Below are 21,437 nucleotides of genomic sequence, written 5' to 3' on the forward strand. Positions count from 1 at the left end.
GTGGGGTAAATAGCCTCATTATGAATATAATGTGCCACATTTTTTATCCATTCATCTACTGAAGGGCATCTAGGTTGGCTCCATAATTTAGCTATTGTGAATTGTGCTGCTATGAACATTGATGTCGATGTGTCCCTATAGTATGCTGATTTTAAGCCCTTTGGGTATAGACTTAGGAGAGAGATAGCTGAGTCAAATTGTAGTTCCATTCCTAGGTTTCCAAGGAATCTCCATACTGCTTTCCATATTGGCTGCACCAATTTGCAGTCCCACCAGCAATGCATGAGTGTACCTTTTTCCCCACATCCTTTCAAACACTTATTGTTGTTTGTCTTCATAACTGTTACCATTCTGACTGAAGTGAGATGATATTTTAGAGTGGTTTTGATTTGCATTTCTGTAATTGCTAAAGATGAACATTTTTTAATTTGTTTGTTGATTGATTGTATATCCTTTTCTAAGAAGTGTCTTATCAAGTCCCTAACCCATTTATTGATTGGGTTATTTGAGGTTTTTTTTTCTGCTTAGCTTTTTGAGTTCTTTATATATCCTAAAGATTAGTGCTCCTTCTGATGTGTGAGGGGTAAAATATTTCTCCCAAGATATAGGCTATCTGTTCACCTCACAGATTTATTTTCTTTTGCTGAGAAGAAACATTTTAGTTTCAATCCATCCCATTTATTGATTCTTGGTTTTAATTCTTGCACTATAATAAAAGAGAATAAAATCATGGTATTTGCAGGTAAATGGATAGCATTGTATAATATAATGCTAAGTAAAGTTAGCCATTCCCAAAGAAATCAAATGCCAAAAGTTTTCTCTGATAGAAGGTGGCAGATTCATAGTGTAGTAAAGAGGGGGAGCATGAGAGGAATAGACAAACTCTTGATAGGGCAGAGGGGTGGGAATAAAGGGAGGAAGCAGGGGATTGGCAAAGATGGTGGAATGTGATAACATCATTATCCAAAGTACATGTATGAAGATATGAATTGGTGTCAAAATACTATATATACAACCAGAGATATGAAAATTTGTGTTTTATATGTGTAATAAGAATTGTAACACATTATGCTGTCATTTTGTCATTGTCATGCTGTCACTTTGTTTTGAAAATCAATAATGTAAAAAAATTAAAAAGAATACACTATGAAGGAGACTCAGGACTTTTCCAGCAGGGTAGGAGAGGTCACCTCAGGAAAAGGGGGAGGCCATGCATGAAAATGGGCCTCTGACTTCCTGTAGCTGCTATCAGGCTCTTGTTTTGTGTCTATAATATTCATTGGAAGAATATTATCAGGGAAGGAGAAAAAGGACTTATTGAAAAGAGTAAATACATTCCCAATCCTAAAAACCCTCCAGAGGCTTTCTTGCAGAGGTCATGAGAATGTGAATGAACTGTAGTTACAGACACCAGTTAAGGAAGTTGGACAGGCAAGTGTGAGAGGGCCAGGAAAAAGTAACTTCTCTCAGATGAACAGTAATGCTTCTTTAACCCTGAGATGGCCCTCAGCACAGTTGGGAAGCCAGTTCTTTATCTTGTATAAAATATCTTCCTTTACTGAACTCCCTCACCCCCACCATGCCATAAACTACTACTCTGAATGCTCCAAACTCAAATTTTTCACACAAGAATCTTTATGAAATTTGTTTGATATCCTATGGCCCCTCTAAGTATAAACTTGACCTTTCCATTCCTCTGAATGTTGTGTAGTACTTCTAGGTCTCATCCTTTGTATTCTCTTCTTACTGAAATTTACTCAGAGATTGATAAGGTAACACTGACTAACAGAGAGGCTGACCTCTGTAAATGGGTACAAGGAAGAAGTCCAAGGGACCAGAGCCATCAGGGTCACCAGTACCTTTAGTCTTCTGAAAGGGATTCTCTGTTGATTTCTCCCAAAAAAATGAATATGGTTTTGTGTTTGTTTTTGGTGAAGTGCTGGGGATAGAATCTAGGACATTGTTCATACTAAGAAATTACTCTACCAGTGAGATACATTCCCAATTCTAAAAGAATCATTTCCATGTATATCTCAGAGCAGATGGGCTACACTTAAAGTAGGAAGAAAATATATTGGTCATTAGATAAAAAGGAAAAAGAAAAAAAGGATAGATGAAAAAATCCCTCCTAAACTAAGATTCACCTTTCTAAGGCAAGGAGAAGAAAGAGTTTGAAAGACAAAAGCAGATAATAATAATGTTCCCTCCATGGTCACACACTGGGAAAATGGTCTGAGTGTCCTCAAAAAGAGTATGCAACAACTTAGGGTATAAATATCTAATGCACCAATATTGAGAAACAACAGCATTAATGTTAGTGTATAATCACACAAATATTGGTTTTTAAAGATGACAGGAAAAATTTCAGGGACTAGTTAATTAAATTCCAGAGGTAGGGGTGGATAAGTAAATATTAAGCAAGCAGGAACTGTACACTGGGCGGTTCAGAAGCCAAATATTGGAGTCCTGCTTATACCTCTGTACTTCCCAAAGTTTTACAAATCAACATATCCTAACAGAAGGCAGTAAAGACACAGCCCCAGCAAATCTGGCAACAGAGCACAACCCAAATATCATTTCAGAGAGGTCTATTACAATCTTAAAAATATATACAAATGTCATCTTTATATACATTAATGTTTAATCGCTCTCAAGAAAATAAACTGATGCTTCAGAGAGATGCCTCACATTTATTATCCCAGAGCACTCTGCACCCCAAGTTGTGAAGATGAATTGGGGAAGATGCAAACTGTGAAGCTCAGTTCCCAGGACCTGTTCCACATTAGACAAACAGGCCTCACTCCAGCAAACACTGAATGAAGGGCACCCTGGTCCCAGATCTCAGGGAATTCGAATGTAAAGATGTCAGGGGAAAAAAAAAAATTTTAAGCCACTCTGGAAGGTAGACACCTGGGAGAAAATCCCAGGTTTAGGAAGAACACAAACCTGTTCTTCCATGGTCACCGGGAGATACTGTCAACATTTTTATTAGCTCATTGGTGAAGTGTGTAGGCTTTCTGAGTTATCACTGTGTGAGTTGGAAGTAATGGAGCCTAAAACCTCTCAGCACTAGGTCCCACAGACCTGAGAGTTCCCTTCCAGGTGGAAATCTGTGCCCAGACCAAAGAAGCCCAAAGGGAGTGAAGACACTTATGGGACCAGGTAGGAAGATCACAGGCCGAGCTCGCGGTGGTAATGGCGGTGGTAATGACAGTTCCGAGGGGGACTGTGACGTAACTACATTCCACTCCTCCCTACCGACGCCGGAGTCGCTACTCCACGGTGGGGGAGGGGAAAGCAGGGCTGGGACCGAGGTCCTTGACCACCAGGGAGCCCAGGGAGATCCAATTTGGGGCGGCAGGAAGCCGGGGCCGCGCCTGGAGCGGGGAGCCCTGGAGTCACCGGCCAAAGTCACCCAGGGGCGACTGGCGAGGGCGGGAGCTGAGCTGTTGAGGGGGCGGGGCTGGCTGAGAAGACTTTAGTGGGGGGAGCTGGGGGGCGCCCAGGGGCTCGCCCCGGGTACCTCAGGAATCGCACAGACTCTGGCCACGGTCCGGCCGTCGGAAGGACTCGGTCTGTCTGGCTCGAGGGGCCGCGACCCTGCGCGTTTTACCTTTTTCTTGGCTGCGGCCAATTTGCTCTGTCTGGTCTCTTCCGACATACCGGGGCGGGGAGGGGGAAGTAGGGGGCGCCACATCACCAAGATCCCAGCAACCAACGCGAAATTTCTTCCGGCGGCTAAAGCGGAATGAAGCGAATCCAGGGCGGTTCTAGGCGTCCGTGGTGGGTGGTGGGCGTGGCCTAAATTCCCCAAGCTGATTGGTTAACAAGAAAGATGACGGGGAGAGGGGCGTGGCCAGGTCACCGCGAGCCGCGGTGGGCGGGTGGAGTCACAAAGAAAGTTGCGCGCGCGCAGCCGCTGTCCCCGCCCACTCCGGGAAGGGGCGGGGGCTGCGCTCGCTGGGTGCGCGCGCAGCTTTTCGTGCGACGGTTTCTGGCTGCGGCCGCCGAATTCTTTTCATCCCGAGCACCTGAGGCTTCACTCTCCAGTCCTCGCCCTGGATCCTCCTGCACCACAGAAACTCCCGGCCCGGGGGCCTCGGACCCCGGGGCTCAGGAGGTGGGTGAGGAACTGGCATTAGTCCCTTTCCTGATTCCTTGCAGCTCCTCCCCGGACTTTCAGAAATCCCCTTCAGCACCCCCCACCCAGCCCTCCTGGCACTCTTTCCCACAACCCCTCCTTCCTCGAGGGTCCCGACGGCCCTGATTCCGGGAGTGTAGCTCCCGGCAGCACCGGTCCGGTCACCCCTACTTCCCAACTGCTGCTCCTCCTGCACCCACGGTTCCCCGTTCCTTTCCAAGCGGCTCGCGGTCCCACCAAGCTTTTTCCCTCGGGCTTCTCTCTAGGACTGAACCCGGACAGAACCGAAGTTCCCGCGGGGCCTTCGGATCCCCTGTGAGTATGTCGGTGCCCCACCCTCCTCTCCATCCCACTGCAGCCCACGCTGCTCAGCCCTCCTCAACGACTTCTCCCAGCGGGATCTGTTCTGCTGAAAAATCCCAGACTAAAATTAATTTGGGAATAACTTTGAGAGAAGGTGTGTGGAGCTTGAGCTTTTGAATGCCCAGTGTGGTGCTTTCAGACTGGGAGAGATTAAAAAACAAAACAACAGCAAAACTTTTTAGGTCTTGTCCTCTGTGTGTCCATCCCTAAAAGATCATTAGACCTTAAAAGTTTGTAATTTTCTTCATTGATTACTTCATTGGGTTTGACGTTTGGGAATGTAAGGTTAAGAAAAAGTGAGTTTGCATTATAGTTGCAAGGATTGAGGCTATTTTGTTCAGATCAACTAACTGTAAAGGATGTGAGGTTAACCAACAGGCATTATGAGGTCATTATGAAGTCATAGAGGACCTTTCAGGAATGCAGGTAGCTCAGTCCTGGGGCAGGGTCTGGGTACACAGGGCTAGGCATTGGCCTCCATCGGATATTGTATTGGAACTTTCTCTTTAGCTAACTTGTCCAAGGACATCTGCCAAGCCAGAGCAATAGAGCTAAGACAGAGCCAGATCCTTTTGGAACTGGGCATAGGGAGAGGGATGACGGGTTGAAGAGTTTTCCAGTCATCATAGCTGTTCCCACCCAGGTGGTCAGGTCTACCCAGGTGCTATGACTTACTTTGTCAACTTGGAGGATACAAAGTGGCATGTGAGGTGGGAGCCTCAATAAGTCCTGCAGCTGTGTGTCTGGCGTTTGCTCTAGTGAGGGGCCAGCCACATAGGGGGATGTTTTCTAATCAGAAAAATCCTAGTCTGTGCTAGTGTTCTGAGATTGTGCACCCAGCCTGTGCCCCTCTGTTGTGGAGGTGAAGACCTACTGTGTTTCAAAGCCTCGCTGCATCAATAACTGGTTCCCACAGAGGTTTTCTACTCTAGGAATGCAGAGATGGGATTGCAGTCCCCTAAGTAGAGATAGTGGTGTCTCCAGAAATGGGGAATAATGGAGACAATGTGATTTCTAGTAGAACTAGGTTATGGTGAGGGGAGTAGACTATGACACCAAGTCCATCACCCATAGTCTCTGGCCAGCAGAATCCCAGGGTTAGGGTCACAGTAATTCTCTAGAACAGTGCATTTCTTCTCCCTGACTTGGCCACACTTTCCTTCTACCTGCTGTGGCTGCCATTGGCCCAAGCCTGTACCACCTTTTGCTGAGCCCCAGGGAGAACAAGGTCCTCAGGTATTTAGGAAGGGGGTCATGCAGCCCCTGCTTTGATCTTTGGCTGGCGGAAATGCTGCCAAGCAGTCTGAAGCCTGGGCTAACGGTATCTATACCCCCAGGTGCTCCCAGCACATATGACTATCCCTCTGACTGCAGAAACAATGTCCTGCCTGCTCTGCACCCTTGTGTCCATAGCAATGAAGCAGGTTCTCTCCTATATGGCCCCTGACCCCCTCCCTCTGCTCTGTTCTGTGACAGGCACCCAAAGACCACACTGCTCCTGCACCACCAGCTGCTGATGACAGCGTGTCACTTGGCCGTATCCCTTCTCCAGGCCCTACTCTCCCTAGCCTGGAGTCACCTCAGGTTTGTTCCTTTCCCTTTTGCCCACTATCTTCCTGTGTGCTTACTCATCCTTTTCCCAAAGGATAATGCTCATACGGACTCTCCTCTCTTCAGGTAGCTTGGTCTCTATAGCCAGGTGCTCTTCCTGGGGACTGGGATGGGGAGGCCAAGACACGGCTTTTCTTTGAGGTTTGGGAGATGGAAAGTTATTGGAATGAGGTTGGCTCACCCTATCCCTGGGTGATTTTTACTAGAAGTTGAATGACCACGTCATGTGTTTCTTCCCAAACAGAACCATGATGCCGACATTGGTCCTAATATTATGGATGAAACAAAGTGAGTATCTCCTACTGGGGCAGCAGACCCTAGACCACAGGAGTCAGGGATGGCCACCACCCATGAACTTTTTCCCATGGAGCCATCTCTACCCCTGACCCTGTGTCTCCATCTCTAGGACTTTCTCATCAACCGAGAGCCTGCGACAACTTTCTCAACAGCTCAATGGTCTTGTATCTGAGGTACCTAAGAAATTAGGGTCCATAGGGGAGCAGAGGTGGGGAGGAGAAGTTCAGATAACGGACTGGATATATATGTAAGAGTCCAGTGGGATCCCCTGGTTTCATGCTGCCAATCCTGGGCTCCAGTTTCCCTTGGGGCTCTGCAGTAAGGGGCTGGGGGCCCCTGGTGCCAAGGGGAATGGGGTGCTGGGGGGCCTAGGTCTCAGCTGGAGAGACCTCAGAGCATAGAGCATTCCGCATGGCTCTTTCTTTTGCTTCCCTCTCTGTGTCCTCTCTCTCCTCAAGACCATTTCTTGAGTCCTTGCCCCACTTGCCCTGAGGTTGTCGCTCCAGGAGGAGCCTAAGCCTAAATGGCTGTCAGGAGCCCCGCATACTGCCCTGGTTCAGTCCTTAATTTGCTCTCTTTGATTTTGGACTAACCACTTCTCCTTGGGCTTGAGTTTCCCACAGAGGTAGAATTAAAGGGAATCAAAGGTCCCTTTCAGCTCTGAGCATCATAGACTTAAAGGCTCATTGGAATATAAGCACCAGGGAGAAGAGGGGTCTTGTCCATCCTTCTTCTTCCTACAGCACTACTGTTCAGAATTTTACCTGGCCCATAGGATGTGCTCAGTTGCCGAGGGAACGCACCCTCCTGAGTCACAAGCTGCAGGGGGTTGTCTTTGTTTCTCCAACTCCATTTCTGGAGATTTATGGTATTGTCCTTTAAAGAGAACTCAGATTCAGCCCCTCCCTTGCATAGCTGTGAGCGAACACCAGTCAACACCCAAATTCTCTTTCTTTGGGAGCTTGAATTAGTCAGTTCATGTCCCCATGGGATCTAACAACTTCTTTTAGACCCATCCCTGGCACTTGCCTGCCCCATCCTGATCTGGAGAGTGGCATAAAAGGGATCAACCTCAATTACCTTCCTTTGACTTTTTCCCTGCAGAAACAGCAGAACCAAGACACTCTGGATCAACTGGAAAAAGTAATGTGATTTCTGTGTTTGCTTCTTGCATGGCTCCTGGGATTGGGGTAGGACTCAGGTAGAGGCCACAGTCTTGTCCTGCCCACTCCTATCCTGGAGAAGGCTCACTGCCCATCCCCCCATGGCCCACCCTGTCCCACTCAGGGTACCTCATACTCAGGTCTCATTTGTGGGCCTGCTTGGGCCACTGAGGTTCTCTGGGACATGGTCTTTGCTGTTCCATCTCTGCCTCCCCCAGTAAGAGCTGCTTCTTCCTCTGCCTCTAGGAGAAAAAGGTGTGTCAAGAGAAGTTGGCAAAGGAGCAGGGAGCTCTAAGGGAACAGTTGCAGGTGAGTGGACAGTGCCATGTGTCCCCTATGTTCCCTGGAAAACACCTCTTTCCTCCTCCTCAGCACTTGTTTTGGTTTTTCTCTGAAAGGTTCACATCCAGACCATAGGAATTCTGGTGTCTGAGAAAGCAGAATTACAGACAGCCCTGTTTCACACTCAGAACACAGTCAGGCAGAAAGCAGGTGGGAGTCTGGGGACCTCTTCAGCCTCTAGTCTGACACTTTGGCGGGCCTGTGGGTAATTTCTTGAGGCTTCATCTCGACTTCTCATTCCAGGAGAGTCTGAGGGTCTTGCTGGCCGTCTGCAGTCTTCCCGACAGCGTGTGGGAGAGCTGGAACGGACTCTGTCTGCTGTCTCCACACAGCAAAAGAAGGCAGACAGGGTGAGCCCAGCCTCCTGCCCCGCCACCAGCAGCCTAACCTTTCCAGTGCAGGAGTGAGCATAAAGGGCCCTTCTGTGGATGGAGCATCTTGCTGCTCAGAATGCAGCATGGGCCGTTTCTTGCTGCTTTGTGTGGTGTGGTTGGTAGTGGAAGCCTGGGGATGAGTCAGGTGCTCTGCACAGTGAGCACTGGATATGGAGCCCTGAGTGTGGGAAGCCCACCATGCCCTTAGCCTGCTGTGGCCTCTACCAGGTGCTAGGAGAAGGGATATATGATGCATGGGCTGTGAAGGTTCCCAAGAACTTAGTATGTTTTCGTTTGTGGAGAGAGAAGGGGGCATGTGTGTAATATACATAAAACATGTCTGGAATACATAAACTCAGGGAGAGGAACAGGGTGGCTAAGACATATTTCACTTCTTTTTTTTTTGGGGGGGGGGCGAGTACTGGGGATTGAACCCAGGGGTTCACATCCCTAGCTCTTTTTATTTTTTGAGTCAGGGTCTCAGTAAGTTGCTTAGGTCCTTGCTAAGGCTGACTTGTACTTGCAATCCTCTTGCCTCAGCCTCCCAAGTCTGGGATTATAGGTGTGTGTCCCCACACCTAGTGACATTTCACTTCTGTACCTTCTGCGTTTTGGACTATGTGAATGTACTATCCAATCAAATTGTGAACAACAGATTTAACTTCCTTTCTTCTAACTATACCCCCATCCCTGTGTGGGGACCAGGGTGTTCAAATTTGAGCTCTGCATAAGTGATCCCAGACAGGCCACTTAGCTTCTTAAAGGCTGTGTTTCACCTACAAAATGGAGATGACCAGTAACTGCCTCATACAGTGTTTATAAAGTGGGATCATTAGCATGATGCCTGGCAAAGCACTTAGTGTAGATAATTACAGCTAGTAGTAATAACAGTAGCACCAGTATTAGATACAATTGTAGATCTTTTATCTGTTAGATCTTTTTCCCCTATTGAGTTCTTTCTTTTTCTTTTTTTTTTTTTTTTTTTTTTTGGTACCGGGGATTGAACTCGGGGGCACTCAACCCTCAACCACTGAGCCACATCCCCAGCCCTATTTAGTATTTTATTTAGGGGCAGGTTCTCACTGAATTGCTTAGTGCCTCCCTTTTGCTGAGGCAGGCTGACTTTGAACTCTCGATCTTCCTGCCTCAGCCTCCCAAACTGTTGGGCTTATAAGCGTGTGCCACCATGCCGAGCCTTACTGAGTTCTTATTCAAAACAAATGAGTAATCAAGCAGGGTGGTGATCTGGTGATCTCCTGTGATCTCAGCACCTTGGGGAGCTGAGGCAGGAGAATTACAAGTTCAATGCCAACCTCTTTGTGAGACTCTGTCTCAAAATTAAAAAAATAAAAAAGGCTATGATAAAGCAACCCTGGGCCAATCCCCAACACCAAAAAATAAACAAACAGATAAATAAAAGTCAAAGCAAACAAGAGGGCTTGGGATGTATTTCAGTGATAGAGCACTTGCCTAGCATGCTTTGGGCCCTGGGTTTTGTTGTCAGCACAAGGAAAACAACAAATCAAGGCTGAGTTTGGTGGTACACTGTTAGTCCCAAGTACAGAGGAGCAGAATAATCAGTTGAGCCCAGGAGTTAAATACCAGCAGGGATAACGTCTTGAGACACTCCCTATCACACAAATCAAAGCAAACACACATGAAAACATAAATGAACCCTGGGCTTAGCAATGCCTTGGACAACTGTCAAGTGTGATTGAGGGTGAGGAAGTGTCACTCTGGAATAGTTACTATGGTTAGAGTGCTGGCTGCCTCTTTGGCCTGCCAGGTCCAGATCCTGACTTTGTTTTCTGTATTTGCAGCACAACAAGGAGCTAACCAAAGAGAGAGATGCCCTCAGGCTGGAGTTGTACAAGAACAAGTAGGAAGGGGAAGGAGAATGGGCAGTCCAGGACTTTAGTGAGGTTGTGGGGGTGGGGGTGAGGGCGGGAGGTGAACATGGGGAAGAGGTTTTATAGGCTTGGATGTGTCCAAAGCCAAACTGTAGTCCCAGCCTTTGCCTCATTCCTGGGGCAGCCTCAGGCTACTCGTATCTTCTCTGTGGTCTGTCACCTGTGACTCCTGATTCCTGGAGTCCCTTCTAATACCATGGTTCTGTGGCAAGGGCAATGGGTTGGTCACCGAAATTTCTCTTCCTGTTCTTGGTACATTCCTTACTGTGCTGCCTCTGACTACAGCATAAATAACGAGGACCTGAAGCAGCAGAACTCAGAATTGGAAGAGAAGCTCCGTGTGGTGCTGGCAGAGAAAGCAGCTATGCAGCTGGGGGCAGAGGAGCTCCAAAAGAAGCTGGAGATGTCTGAGCTGCTGCTGCAACAAGTAAGGCGGCAGCCGCAGTAGCCCCAGCCCTGGCCCCGTGCGGTCATCAGGGTGGCCTCCAACCAAGAGCTGGAAAATTTGGGTTCTTGTCTGGTCCTGCCATAGAATCTTCCAGAGATGGTTAAAAAATCCACAAATGGGAGCTCTGCCCAGACCTGTGGAATCAGAATCTCAATGATATGGCTTTTTAAATTTTTATTTTTAAATCATCTTGGTTGAACACCATCGTGTTGTAGATTTCCTGTATATGGTTATCCAGGAGTCTGTTCCCTCTCCTGAGGGTTCAGCCAGCACTTTTATTATGTGGTAATGACCCTGAGTCGTACACTGATCTAGTTCACACCCTATGGAGGCATCATGTGAAACACCTGGGCTCCCCAGATCTAAACTTCTCACTTTCCCCACTTCAGTTCTCTAGCCAGTCTGAAGCCCCTGATAGTAACCAGCAGTTACAGCAGGCCGTAGAGGAGCGGGCACAGCTGGAGAAACATGTGGGGCAGGTAGGCTTTGCAGAGGGAACCTGAAAGGAGAGAGGACCATGTGGCAGCAGAGGATGCAGCAGATGTCAGAGCAGGTGAGGCCTGACCTCAGATGGCTTACTGGGTTTCCCTGGTGCGTCCTGCTGTGGAGTGCAACCAGGAGAGGGGTCCATGTTCTGGATTTTTGGAGGTGGGGGCAGAGAGGGAGTCGGGGCCAGGGTCCTCCATGCCCTCCCTCTGCTCTTTCCCCCTGTGCCTGAGGCAGCTGCGCACATTGAAGGAGGAGAAGGAACAGAGTGAGAGTCGGGTTCAGGAGTTGGAGACCAACTTGGCAGAACTGAGGAGCCAGATGGGTGAGTGGGGACGAGGGTCACCTGGAGCCGGAGTATGTCTGAGGGCTTTGGGGGGGTGGCTTAGACTACCTCAGGGAGAGGAGTGATTTCAAGGACACTGTGGCAGAGGGAAAGGGATCTGTGCCAGAAGATGTATGGCAAATCTTATCACCTCTCTGAGCCAGCAGTGTGTCCCCATCTTCGGAGAGGGATAGTGTGCCTACTGCCAGCCTCCCACAGTTGACTTGAGCATGGCAGTGTAAGGAACTATATTGGGAAATGACTTGAAGGATTGACCATCATGTAGGCATGAGGAACTATTAGGAAGGCAAGGTTTGGAGTGAGGAGCCTGAATTAAGAGCTGTGGACCCACGAAGAGGGTTCTGAAAAGCCAGAGGTCCAAGTCCCTTATTGTGTGCTTCCTTTCTCAGTGGAGCCCCCACCCGTGGAGCCCCCAGCAGGGCCCTAAGAGGCAGAGCAGCAGCTGCAGGCAGATGTGGAGCAGCTGCAGAAGGAACTGGAGAACCTGGCTGGACAGCTCCATGTCCAGGTGCAGGATAACAATAGCCTGAGTCGCCTGAATCGTGAGCCGGAGGAGCGGCTGCTGGAGCTCCAGCATGCTGCGGAGCTCTGGGGCGAGCAGGCAGAGGAGCGCAAGCAGATCCTGGAGAGCATGCAGAACGACCGCACCACCATCAGCCGCGCGCTCTCCCAGAACCGTGAGCTCAAGGAGCAGCTGGCGGAGCTACAGAACGGCTTCGTAAGGCTGGCGCGTGGCCCATGGGCTCACAGGCCTTCCTCATCAGGTCCTTCTGGGCCTTTCTGTCTTGGCCTTCACCCCACCCCGCCCCCCACGAAATGGTGGCTGTGAAGCACCCTGCGAGTTAAAGCCTCGCTCAGGTGTCTGTGGGGGGAGGGATAACTCTCTGACTGTGGCAGGTGGACACCCAGGCCTGGGGTCTCTAGCTGCATTGTATGGCACTGATTCCTGCTTTCTGTTCAGACGAATGAGAATATGGAGATCACCAGTGCGCTGCAGTCAGAGCAGCACGTCAGGAAGGAGCTGGCCAAGAAGTTGGGTCAGCTACAGGAGAAGCTGGGAGAGCTAAAGGAGACGGTAACCCTTGCCCCATGTGCCCTCACTGTAGGGGAAGAGACAGCCATGATGAGAGGCTTTAATGCTTCACACCACTAACCCTGGTTTCTTTAGCTTCAGTTACTGGGCACTAGTAGGGTGCACTTAACAGATGTGTGTGGCTCTCTTTGCTTTTCCACATCTGTGGCCTGAAGTTCCCGTGGTAGGGAAAGATGGTTACAAAATGTGAGGCTAAGTGTTGGAGGCATGGGGCTCTGTTACCCTCCACCACTAACCACCACCGTCACTTATGGGCGGGATCAAGAACTGGAAGCAAGTGACATTTGCCCTTACACCCAGGGCCTTCCCACAGGTGGAGCTGAAGAGCCAGGAGGCTCAGGATCTGCAACAGCAGCGAGACCAGTACCTGTCTCACCTGCAGCAGTACGTGGCAGCCTATCAACAGCACGTGGCTGCCTATCAGCAGCTGACCTCCGAGAAGGAGGCGCTACACAAGCAGGTTCTGCTGCAGACTCAGCTTATAGACCAGCTGCAGCATGAAGAGGTGCAGGGCAAGATGGCAGTGGAGATCGCCCGCCAGGAGTTGCAGGAGACCCAGGTGAGGGGGCTGCTGAGGCCGGGCCCCTAAGTGGAGGACCTGGCCATTCTATGCCTTCTCACTCACTTCCCAATCCGTAGGAGCGCCTAGAAGCCACCAGTCAGCAAAACCAACAGCTACAGGCCCAGCTGAGCCTCCTGGCTCTTCCTGGGGAAGGTGAGTGAAACCGTCCCAAGGAGGGGAGCCTGAAGAGGGACTGTGGTGGAACAGTGTTAGAGGAAGCCTTCGGAACGTGCTGTTAATCTCTGGGGAGGCTGGCCCAGGGGTACACAGTGAGGGGTCAGAAGTGGACCCTTTTTTTCCTGGGCCTCCCCTTGGGTTGTCTGAGGGATCCCTCTGGCTGTCTGCAGTAGAAGATGAAATGGACGAGGAAGAAAAGGAGGAGGAGGCTTCTCGGCCCAGTTTGACCATCCCAGAGGACCTGGACAGCCGAGAGGCCATGGTGAGCTGTGCTCTTCTGTCCCTTCCCCAGCTCGCCTTTTCTGCCTCCCTCTGTGGTCCTTCTGGATGTCCTGATACCTTGGTTTTTCCCACTCCCATTTCTGCCAACACCCATGCCTCCCGTGGAGACAGGGATTGGATACGTGCCCCCCTAGGAAAAGTAGTGACCCACTGAGGCCCAGGGGAGGGCTGCTCTGCTCTCTGCTCCCTGGTTTGTCCCGAGCATTTCTTCAATAAAAAGGACATGTCTTGCCTCTAGGTGGTATTTTTTAATGCGGCTCTAGCCAGTGCCGAGGAAGAGAAGGCACGGCTGCGCAGGCAGCTGAGGGAGCAGCAGACACACTGCCGGCGCCTGGCTCATCTGGAAGCCACATCCCAGAGTGAGCCCACAGAGCAAGCCCTGGTCCCCAGGAGTGGGGACAATTGTGTGTCTGGGGAGAGCACCCAGGCTCTACAGATGGCCATGGAGAAGCTGCAGGTGAGAGCCTTTCCCAACAGAGGAAGTGTAGATACAGGACAGTTCCCTCCTGAGTCCTGACCCTGCTATTTTGGCCTCAGAGCCGCTTCCTGGAGGTCATGCAGGAGAAGGTGGAGCTCAAGGAGCGGGGGGAGGAACTGGAACATCGCTGCATCCAGCTCTCTGGAGAGACGGACACCATCGGTGAGCCCACCTGGGGCCCAAGGCAGTGGGGTTTGCATAGGGGCCTGTTGGGGGAGCCCCAGCATCTGAGTCCTGTGCCCTGCCCCCCCTGCAGGAGAATACATTGCCCTCTACCAAAATCAGAGGGCAGTGCTGAAGGAGCGCCACCGAGAGGAGGAGGAGTACATCAGCCGGCTGGCCCAGGACAAGGAGGAGATGAAGGTAGGAGCCCCTGAACATCTCTTCTCTGCAGGCCTGCAGGCTGGGCGGGGGCCGGGGCACTGAGCACCTCTCCCTTCAGGTCAAGTTGCTGGAGCTGCAGGAGCTGGTGCTGCAGCTTGTGGGGGAGCGCAACGAGTGGCAGGGCAAGTTCCTGGCAGCGGCCCAGAGTCCTGCTGAGACCACCACTCCAGAGCCAGCAAGCCCCCAGGAATTTGGAGCAACTGACAAGCAGGGTGGTGAGTAGAGACCTCAGGACGGGCTGACAGGAGGAGCAGCAGAGGGCTGCCCCGTGCTCAGAGGCCTTTCCTCTCTCCAAAGACCTTCGAGAGCTGAGCCTTGCTGACAGCGTGGAGCCAGCACAAGGAGAGGCTGGGGCGGCTTCTCCCCCTGAGAACCACACTGCGCAGCAGATCATACAGCTGCTGCGCGAGATCCAGAAACCCCAGGAACGCCTCGGCCTGGGCACCAACCCCTGCGTCCCCTTCTTCTACTGTGCCGATGACAATGATGAGGTTAAGATCATGGTCATCTAAGTCGGAGGCCGGGGAGGAGGGGCCAGGGACTTTTCCCCCACCTGTCCCTTACCCCCCTGTCCCTGCCATTCCTTCCCAGTTACCCTTTTACCCTTAGGACTAGCAAGTTAAGACCCCTAATAGGGGACAAACAGGTGCAGACCCTTTGCCACCTTGGCTAGGGCTGAGTCTTGATTTCTGGACTCTTGCTCCAGAAAGAGGGCCAGAGGCTCATAATTTTCTAGAGGGGCAGGGCTCTATGGTGGCCCCCTTGCCCTCACCAAGCAGTCCTTCATTTAGAGGGCTCTATCCTCTTACAAGAGGTACTTTGAGGCAGGCAAGTTGGGCAACATTTTCACAGCCCTTAAGATGGGGCTCACTGTAGGTGGGGCTGGGGCAGAGTCTGGCGGGGGCAGTCCTCCATTCAGCAGGGCTCCCGTCTTAGAAGCACTTTGGCAGGTCAGCTGGGCAGCATTCTCATGGGTCTTCAAACATTTAGGGTTACTGAAGGCTAGGCGAGGGCAGCGTGGGCGCAGGCAGTCCTGAGGGCTCCCATCCTCAGAAATATCTTGGGCAGGGCCACTGGGCAGCATTCTCAGGCCTTATGACAGTTGAGGCTAACTGTAGGCCAGGCAGGGCAGAGGCTGCTGGGGGGGGTGGGCCTCCCCTCCCCTCCCCCAGTGTACATATTGTACCTGTGTATCATTTTGTAAATTCTGGGGTAGGACTGCCCCCTGTATCATAGTTGGAGCTGGCAAATGGAGAGAAGAGTCTAATAATTATTTGGGATTGGGAAATTTATTTATTGATAGCATAGGACAAAGGAAGGAGGCAGGAATGGGGTTGTGGTGCCCTGGTGATGCAGCTCCTGTTTATTTTGCTTTTTATTTCTGAATAAATGGATTTAGCCATACCACTCAGCCTTGGGTTCCTGTTTGCTTCCCTGGGTCCTGACAGCTGGCAGCACTAAGCAGGGAGTGGTCCTGCCAGCAGAGGGCAGGCTTCTGGACTGCATGAAGTGTGCCTAGCAGGGCTGTCTGCCATCCTCCAAGCCTGTCCCCTCTACCCTGCTTGGTGAAGCCTGGAGGATTCCAGGGTGATCACCATGGGGGCTCTCAGGGCAGTCTTGTCCTAATGTGTGAAGAAGCAAGGTTTATCTAACAGTGGGGAAGGGTCACAGGATGCAACACCTAAGGGTGTCAACTTCCAGTCCAGACTTACCATCCCCTGGCCTCTCCACACCTGGGAGCCTCTTCCTCCTGGCTGTCCCTTCAGAGTGCCCACCCCAGCCACAGGTTCTCCCTCTAGGCTGAGTTTGTGGCCCTGCCCCCTAGTGGCCACAGCCGGGTTCACAGGATGAGAAGTTCACCTCCAGGTGCTTTAACAACCTTCACACTCCTTACAGCATACTAGCCATAGCCCTTCTTCACCCAGCCCGTGTGCAGACCTTCCCATCCCAAGCCCCACAGAGAACACAAGCCAGCAGAGGACACATGTTTCCCCATCATCCAGGAATGAGTTTTATTCTCAGCCGAGAGACAGCAAGACTGGAGGCCTTCAGAGAGCCAGCAGCTGCCAGCACAGCGCCCCCATGCTTCGAGCGGCAACAGAAGGATGGCTGAGGGGGCTGGCTGTCCACAGGCCAAGCAGGACAGAGAGGCTCACTGAAGGTGGCACACTGTGGAGCCGGGGACATCAGGGCGACAGCATTCCCTTGTATTGAGGCCACACGAGTCCACAAGGAGATAGCATGGTGACTGATTCCCAACACTAGAGGCACGGCTGAGTCAGCCATATAGATGTATATGTATAGAGTATTTATAGATATTTATAGAACAGGGCAGGAGCAATACCACAGAGGGACACAAGTTTTCACCAACGTCACGCCTGGATGTGTCAGCTCACCACTACGGCAGACTAAGTCACAGATGAAAAGGGATGCTTTGGGGCTGGGGTGGGGGGCCACTGTCAAGTCACAGAGCAGCTGTCCAGGCAGGCTTGGAGAGGGAGGTCTCCGAGGAATAGGAGGGATCTGGTTAGAGGTCGAAGGGGGGCCTGGGGCTCTCAGGACGGGACGGACTTGCCTGACCTGATCGGCTGGCAGTTGGAGAGAAAACCAAGAGAAAACGAGAGAGAAAAGGAAGGAGAGAGCTGGTAAGGCAGGAACAGCCACGCCCTGACAGGTGACACAGCTGTGGGCGTGGACAAGGTTTCTGGAAAAGAGGAAACGGACAGATGGACAGATAGGAAAGGGAAGGCAAATGGAATGGAGGAGCTGGAGGTGGCTGGGCCAGCGCTCCCAGTTAGCCTGGTGCAGGCAGGGCAGCCCTGCTTAACCACACACACAACCTTCACTCGCCACCCAGGCAGTGCTCCCACAGTTCAGACATGAGCCTGGCCCTGGGGCCACCCCCACCTCTGATTACCCTGTGTTCTACCCCTAGCCTCCACAGCAGCCACCAGGCTGGAAAGAAGACTTGAACCAGGAGGGCAAAGCTAAAAGGGGTGCTGGAGGGAGCACTGGAGGCCCCTTGGTGATCGGAAAGCCCAGGAGTCCTCTGAGGGGACCTGGGGGGAAGGGGAGGCAGGCAGCCGGATGCCAGTGGCCACAGACTTATAAGTCTAAGAGGGGAGCCTCAGCTGGTCGGGGGGCTGCAGGTCGCGTAGGTGAGGCTGGGCCCTTCCTGCTGGGGAAAAGCAGAAGAGTGAGAGTCAGTGGCCAGGGAATGGTGGCAGGTGGGGTCACCGGGCCCATACTGTGGCCTGGCCAGGTGGAACTCAGAGACTGACTCGCCCAAGTTAGCAGACACTGTTGTCTGTACTCTCCCCAGGCTGAAAAGTGTAGGTCACCCTTAGGAGCAACAGGCCAAAATGCGGGAACCCAGGGCTGGCTGAGCTGCTTCACCTGGTGCTTCCACTGGCCCCAGGAGAAACTGGGCAATGCAAGAAGGGACAAGGTCTAAGCAGGACTCTTCTCTGTCCCCAGTGCCTGTCAGAGCATCAGTGCAGATCAGGCATTAAGCAACTGACTGAAAGGGAGGGAGGAAGGAAGAAGGAAGGGCAAAGAGAGGAAGAGGAAGAGATCTAGATATGATGTCCAGAGCACAGGACAAAGTCAACAGTTGTGGGTCAAATAAATGGCTCCTTGTGAACCTCGGGCAAGTCCTGCTCTTTCCTGGAAAGTACCCAGTTTCTACTCAACAGGAGTGTTTGGGGGCTTGCAGAACCTGGGGCCTCAGCAGCCCGGCTGGGCCAGGCAGGTACCTCTGCTCTGTGTTGAAGAGGGCAAATATATGCTTGCTGGACATGAACCCCTTCTCCACATCACGCAGCTTCAGGTTGTCCACAGACAGCATGTATTTCTTCTCTTTCTCCTGTGGGCGGAGGGAGGAGCCACGGGTGAGGTTGGCATGCCATGCCTCAGTCCCCAAGTGTTCCACACTGGTCAGCACCTAGCGCTGAAAAGTACTTGGAAAGGGACCAAGCCCTGAACCGTAGGGACACTAAAGCATGCAGCCCTGGCTTGGGACTCAGACCTCTACTGGCACCTTCCTGAGGACTTTCCCAGGGGAAGTGGTGAGCTTCTGGGTGCTAGTCCCTCCCACCACACAGGTGCTGCCCAATAAAACCTGTGGGACCCTGACTTGAATTGGCACCACCAGCGCCCCCTGACTTCAAGCCAATCCAGCAGCTCTGCATATACCCCAGAGCCCAAGGCACTGGGGAGGCAGGAGAGGCAGGGGAGGCTGAGTGTGGGTCCCACAGCCCACCCTAAGCGAATCCTGGAGGCAAGCCAGGCCAGCCCCAGGCAGGGACAGCTCACATGAGTCTTTCTCGCCCCTGGCCTGGTGGCCTCTGACTTCATTTCCTGACTACAGAGACAGGGAAGGGGGGACACCAGCCTGGAGCTTCAAAGGGCCAGCTCATCCCACTCCCCCAGCTGCCCATGTGTTAGCAATCAGACACATAGCACAAGCCCAGAGATGGAGTGTCTGTGGTTGTGCACGTGTGTGGTTACATTTGTGCAAGCACAGGCAAGCCTAAGCATGCATCCTGTCACTGTTCTGTGGGTGTTCATGTGTCTGTGGTACAGAGGTGTGTGCACGTGTGAGTGTGACCATGCTGTGTATGGGTGTGGATGTGTGCACACTGTGGATGTGGGGCAGTTGTGAATGCCTGTGTGTTTGCGTGCATGTGACCACAGGACCTGTGCGTGGGAACACAGATTTACCTACATACAGTGTGTGCAAGGGGCTAAACATGGTTGGCCTGTAGTGTGTATCTGTGAACATACATGCATCTGTAGGCTGCTGTATCCCAGGGTGGGGTTCAGGGATCTCAGGAGAAGGTGTCCCAGGCCAGGGCTCCAGGAGTAGGAGGGGTTTCTGCTCCACCCAATTGCCCACCCAACACCATGGGACCTGTGTTGGAGGGATGATCTCCAGGGGACTCAGGATTTGGACAGGAAAATCACTTAAGGTTCAGGTAGGGAAGCTGGGTTTAGGGGGACTTTGTTTCCCCGTCCTGGTGCGTCATCCGTCATCCTTTCCCCCATCACCCCCACACCCGATGGGCCCATGCAGCCACATAAAGCCCTCTTTATGCCAGGCGGGTGGCCGCTAGCCCCAGAGGGCCGCTGGGGGAGGAGAGGAGGAAGTTGCACACACGGCCAGGGAACATCCGGAACCGTTCGAGGGAGGCCCGCCACCCGCCCTGCGCTTGGGGGTTGGACACTAGGTAGGAGAGGCCTCCTCCCCCACCCCTCCTTTCCTGCTGGCCAGCCCCCTCCCCAGGCCCCTCCTTCCCAGCCCAGCTCCCGCTCACCCCTGCCACGTCAAAGGAGGCAGAAGGGGAGTCCAGAGCAGAGAGGGGACTGCGGCTGGCCGGGCTGGGGCTGGGGGGACACAGGGCCTGGGTTGGGGGGGGCCTTGGATCTCCAGGCCATGGAGCTGAAGCTACCACCGGACGGTCGGACCCTGCTGCCTGGACGACCAGAGGACACCTCCACTCCGTCTACCCAGTGTTTAGACTATCTGTTCAGGACTCCTGCATTGTACTGTAGTCTGCACATTGGTTAGGCTGGGCTGGGTTAGACCCTCGGCGCCGCCGCTGCAAGCTGGACCGACCCGCCTGCCATCCCAGAACCGGAGCCCGCAGCTGGGGCAGGGGACTTGGGGGCACAGGGTGGGCTGGGAGGATGTGCAGAGAGATGGGGGTGCCACCCTGCTGTGGGACTGGTGGGGAGTTGGGGGGTCAGCGGAGGAAGGCTGGGAAGACGGGGTCACGGGGAGCTGGGGACGTGGGCAGCGCTTGTCTGCCCCGAGGGCCTCCCTCACCCCAGACGCAGGCAGCTAAGGGGGAGAAGGAAGCCGGACCCCAGCCTCTGTGCGCCTCCATGTCCCCAGCAGTCCTGGTGCAGAAATCCACTCACACCCCTGCCACACACCTCCACACGCACCAGCACAACTCACACACAAACGCCCACGCCCTCGCCCCAGGCATACACACACTTCACAAGTGCACACACACGTGCACGCACACACACCCAGACACAGTCTCACAGCGGAACACCCTTCCCCCACCCTTACACCCCAAACTTCCCACGCGCCCCCTCCGTCTCAAGCCCCATCCCTACACGCACACCCAAGCATAGGCACGCAGAGTCACACTGAAGCACACATTCACACCTGGTGCTCACACCCTAAACACACCCATCTGCACCCCCCCCACAACATCCACAAGCTACAGCCCCGGGCCCCAGACACAGAACACAGCCCCCCCCCACTCCCCAGCCAGTTTTCACACACAGCTAAACTCCACCGTACACACAAGGCTTCAAAAGGACCCGTACCCACAGGTATGAGGACAAGGGACCCTCTCAGTCAAGTTCACTCCTCCCCAGTGTAGCCAGGCACAGGGCACAACAACCCCTGGCCCTGTGTAAGAAGCCCCCATAGAGTAACACGGGACCCAAGGAGGGGTGTCTAGGGAGCCAGCCAGGGTGACAGAGCAGGAAGCCACCCCCCAATGGCGCCCCACGCCACCTCACACTCCATCCCTTCCAGGGTCCTCTGGACTCAGGGAGAGGCCAGGGTTAGGGTAATGAGGTCCAGATGGCTTGGCGCCCCCGCCAGTGACGACAGAGGGCCCCGCCCAAGGGGGGAGGTGGGGCCCCTGCCCAGAGCAGACTTGGAGGAGACAGGGACCAAGGAGAGGACATGGAAACCAAAATCACTGGCCCCCACCCCAAGACTTACTCCCCATCGACAGCACCCTAACCTCCAACGGTCCCCTCAGGAAGAAGGGGTCCCTCCCCCCACTCCTTGGCCAGCTGGAGCTCATGACCACAATCTCCCACAGCCCTCCCTGTTCTCTCTGGTCACCTCTGGAATCCAGATGTGGACGCCAAACAGACTCATTCTTAAAGGAGAACAGCAACAGGGGAGGGAGGTGGCAGGGGTTTCTGGGTGCCCTAGTAGCAGGGAGGTG

General features: G+C 52.8%; 2 protein-coding genes, 1 long non-coding RNA gene and 1 pseudogene across 5 annotated transcripts in view; 2 read left to right on the forward strand and 2 right to left on the reverse strand.

Moving 5' to 3' along the window:
• Positions 1–3,707, reverse strand: part of LOC308658658 (A-kinase anchor protein 9-like) — a 31,053-nt gene extending 27,346 nt beyond the window's left edge. The window contains exon 1 of the mRNA XM_081311474.1: positions 3,614–3,707. Coding sequence (XP_081167600.1) covers positions 3,614–3,697 — 84 coding nt within the window. The 5' untranslated portion in view covers positions 3,698–3,707. The remainder of the gene's footprint in view (positions 1–3,613) is intronic.
• Positions 3,708–6,014: 2,307 nt separating this feature from the next.
• LOC308658659 lies at positions 6,015–6,585 on the forward strand. The gene is made up of 3 exons (XR_014024220.1): positions 6,015–6,088; positions 6,360–6,403; positions 6,522–6,585. It is a non-coding gene; the product is annotated as an uncharacterized lncRNA (long non-coding RNA).
• Positions 6,586–6,935: 350 nt separating this feature from the next.
• Positions 6,936–14,710, forward strand: LOC308659081 (golgin subfamily A member 2-like; annotated as a pseudogene). Its single transcript has 18 exons — positions 6,936–6,941; positions 7,517–7,555; positions 7,822–7,884; positions 7,974–8,067; positions 8,161–8,267; positions 10,112–10,170; positions 10,487–10,628; positions 11,039–11,202; positions 11,373–11,460; positions 11,871–12,208; positions 12,443–12,556; positions 12,888–13,133; positions 13,214–13,289; positions 13,484–13,575; positions 13,834–14,052; positions 14,133–14,235; positions 14,330–14,436; positions 14,516–14,710. The product of its transcript is annotated as a golgin subfamily A member 2-like (transcript).
• Positions 14,711–18,120: 3,410 nt separating this feature from the next.
• LOC308658982 (dynamin-1-like) overlaps positions 18,121–21,437 on the reverse strand; it is a 28,631-nt gene continuing 25,314 nt past the window's right edge. For both annotated transcript variants that reach the window (XM_081311941.1, XM_081311940.1), the window contains one exon: positions 18,121–18,322. In XM_081311941.1, coding sequence (XP_081168067.1) covers positions 18,146–18,322 — 177 coding nt within the window. In that variant the 3' untranslated portion in view covers positions 18,121–18,145. The remainder of the gene's footprint in view (positions 18,323–21,437) is intronic.

This window comes from Spermophilus citellus (genome assembly GCF_964194105.1).
Source record: "Spermophilus citellus genome assembly, chromosome: 10".
NCBI lineage: Eukaryota > Metazoa > Chordata > Mammalia > Rodentia > Sciuridae > Spermophilus > Spermophilus citellus.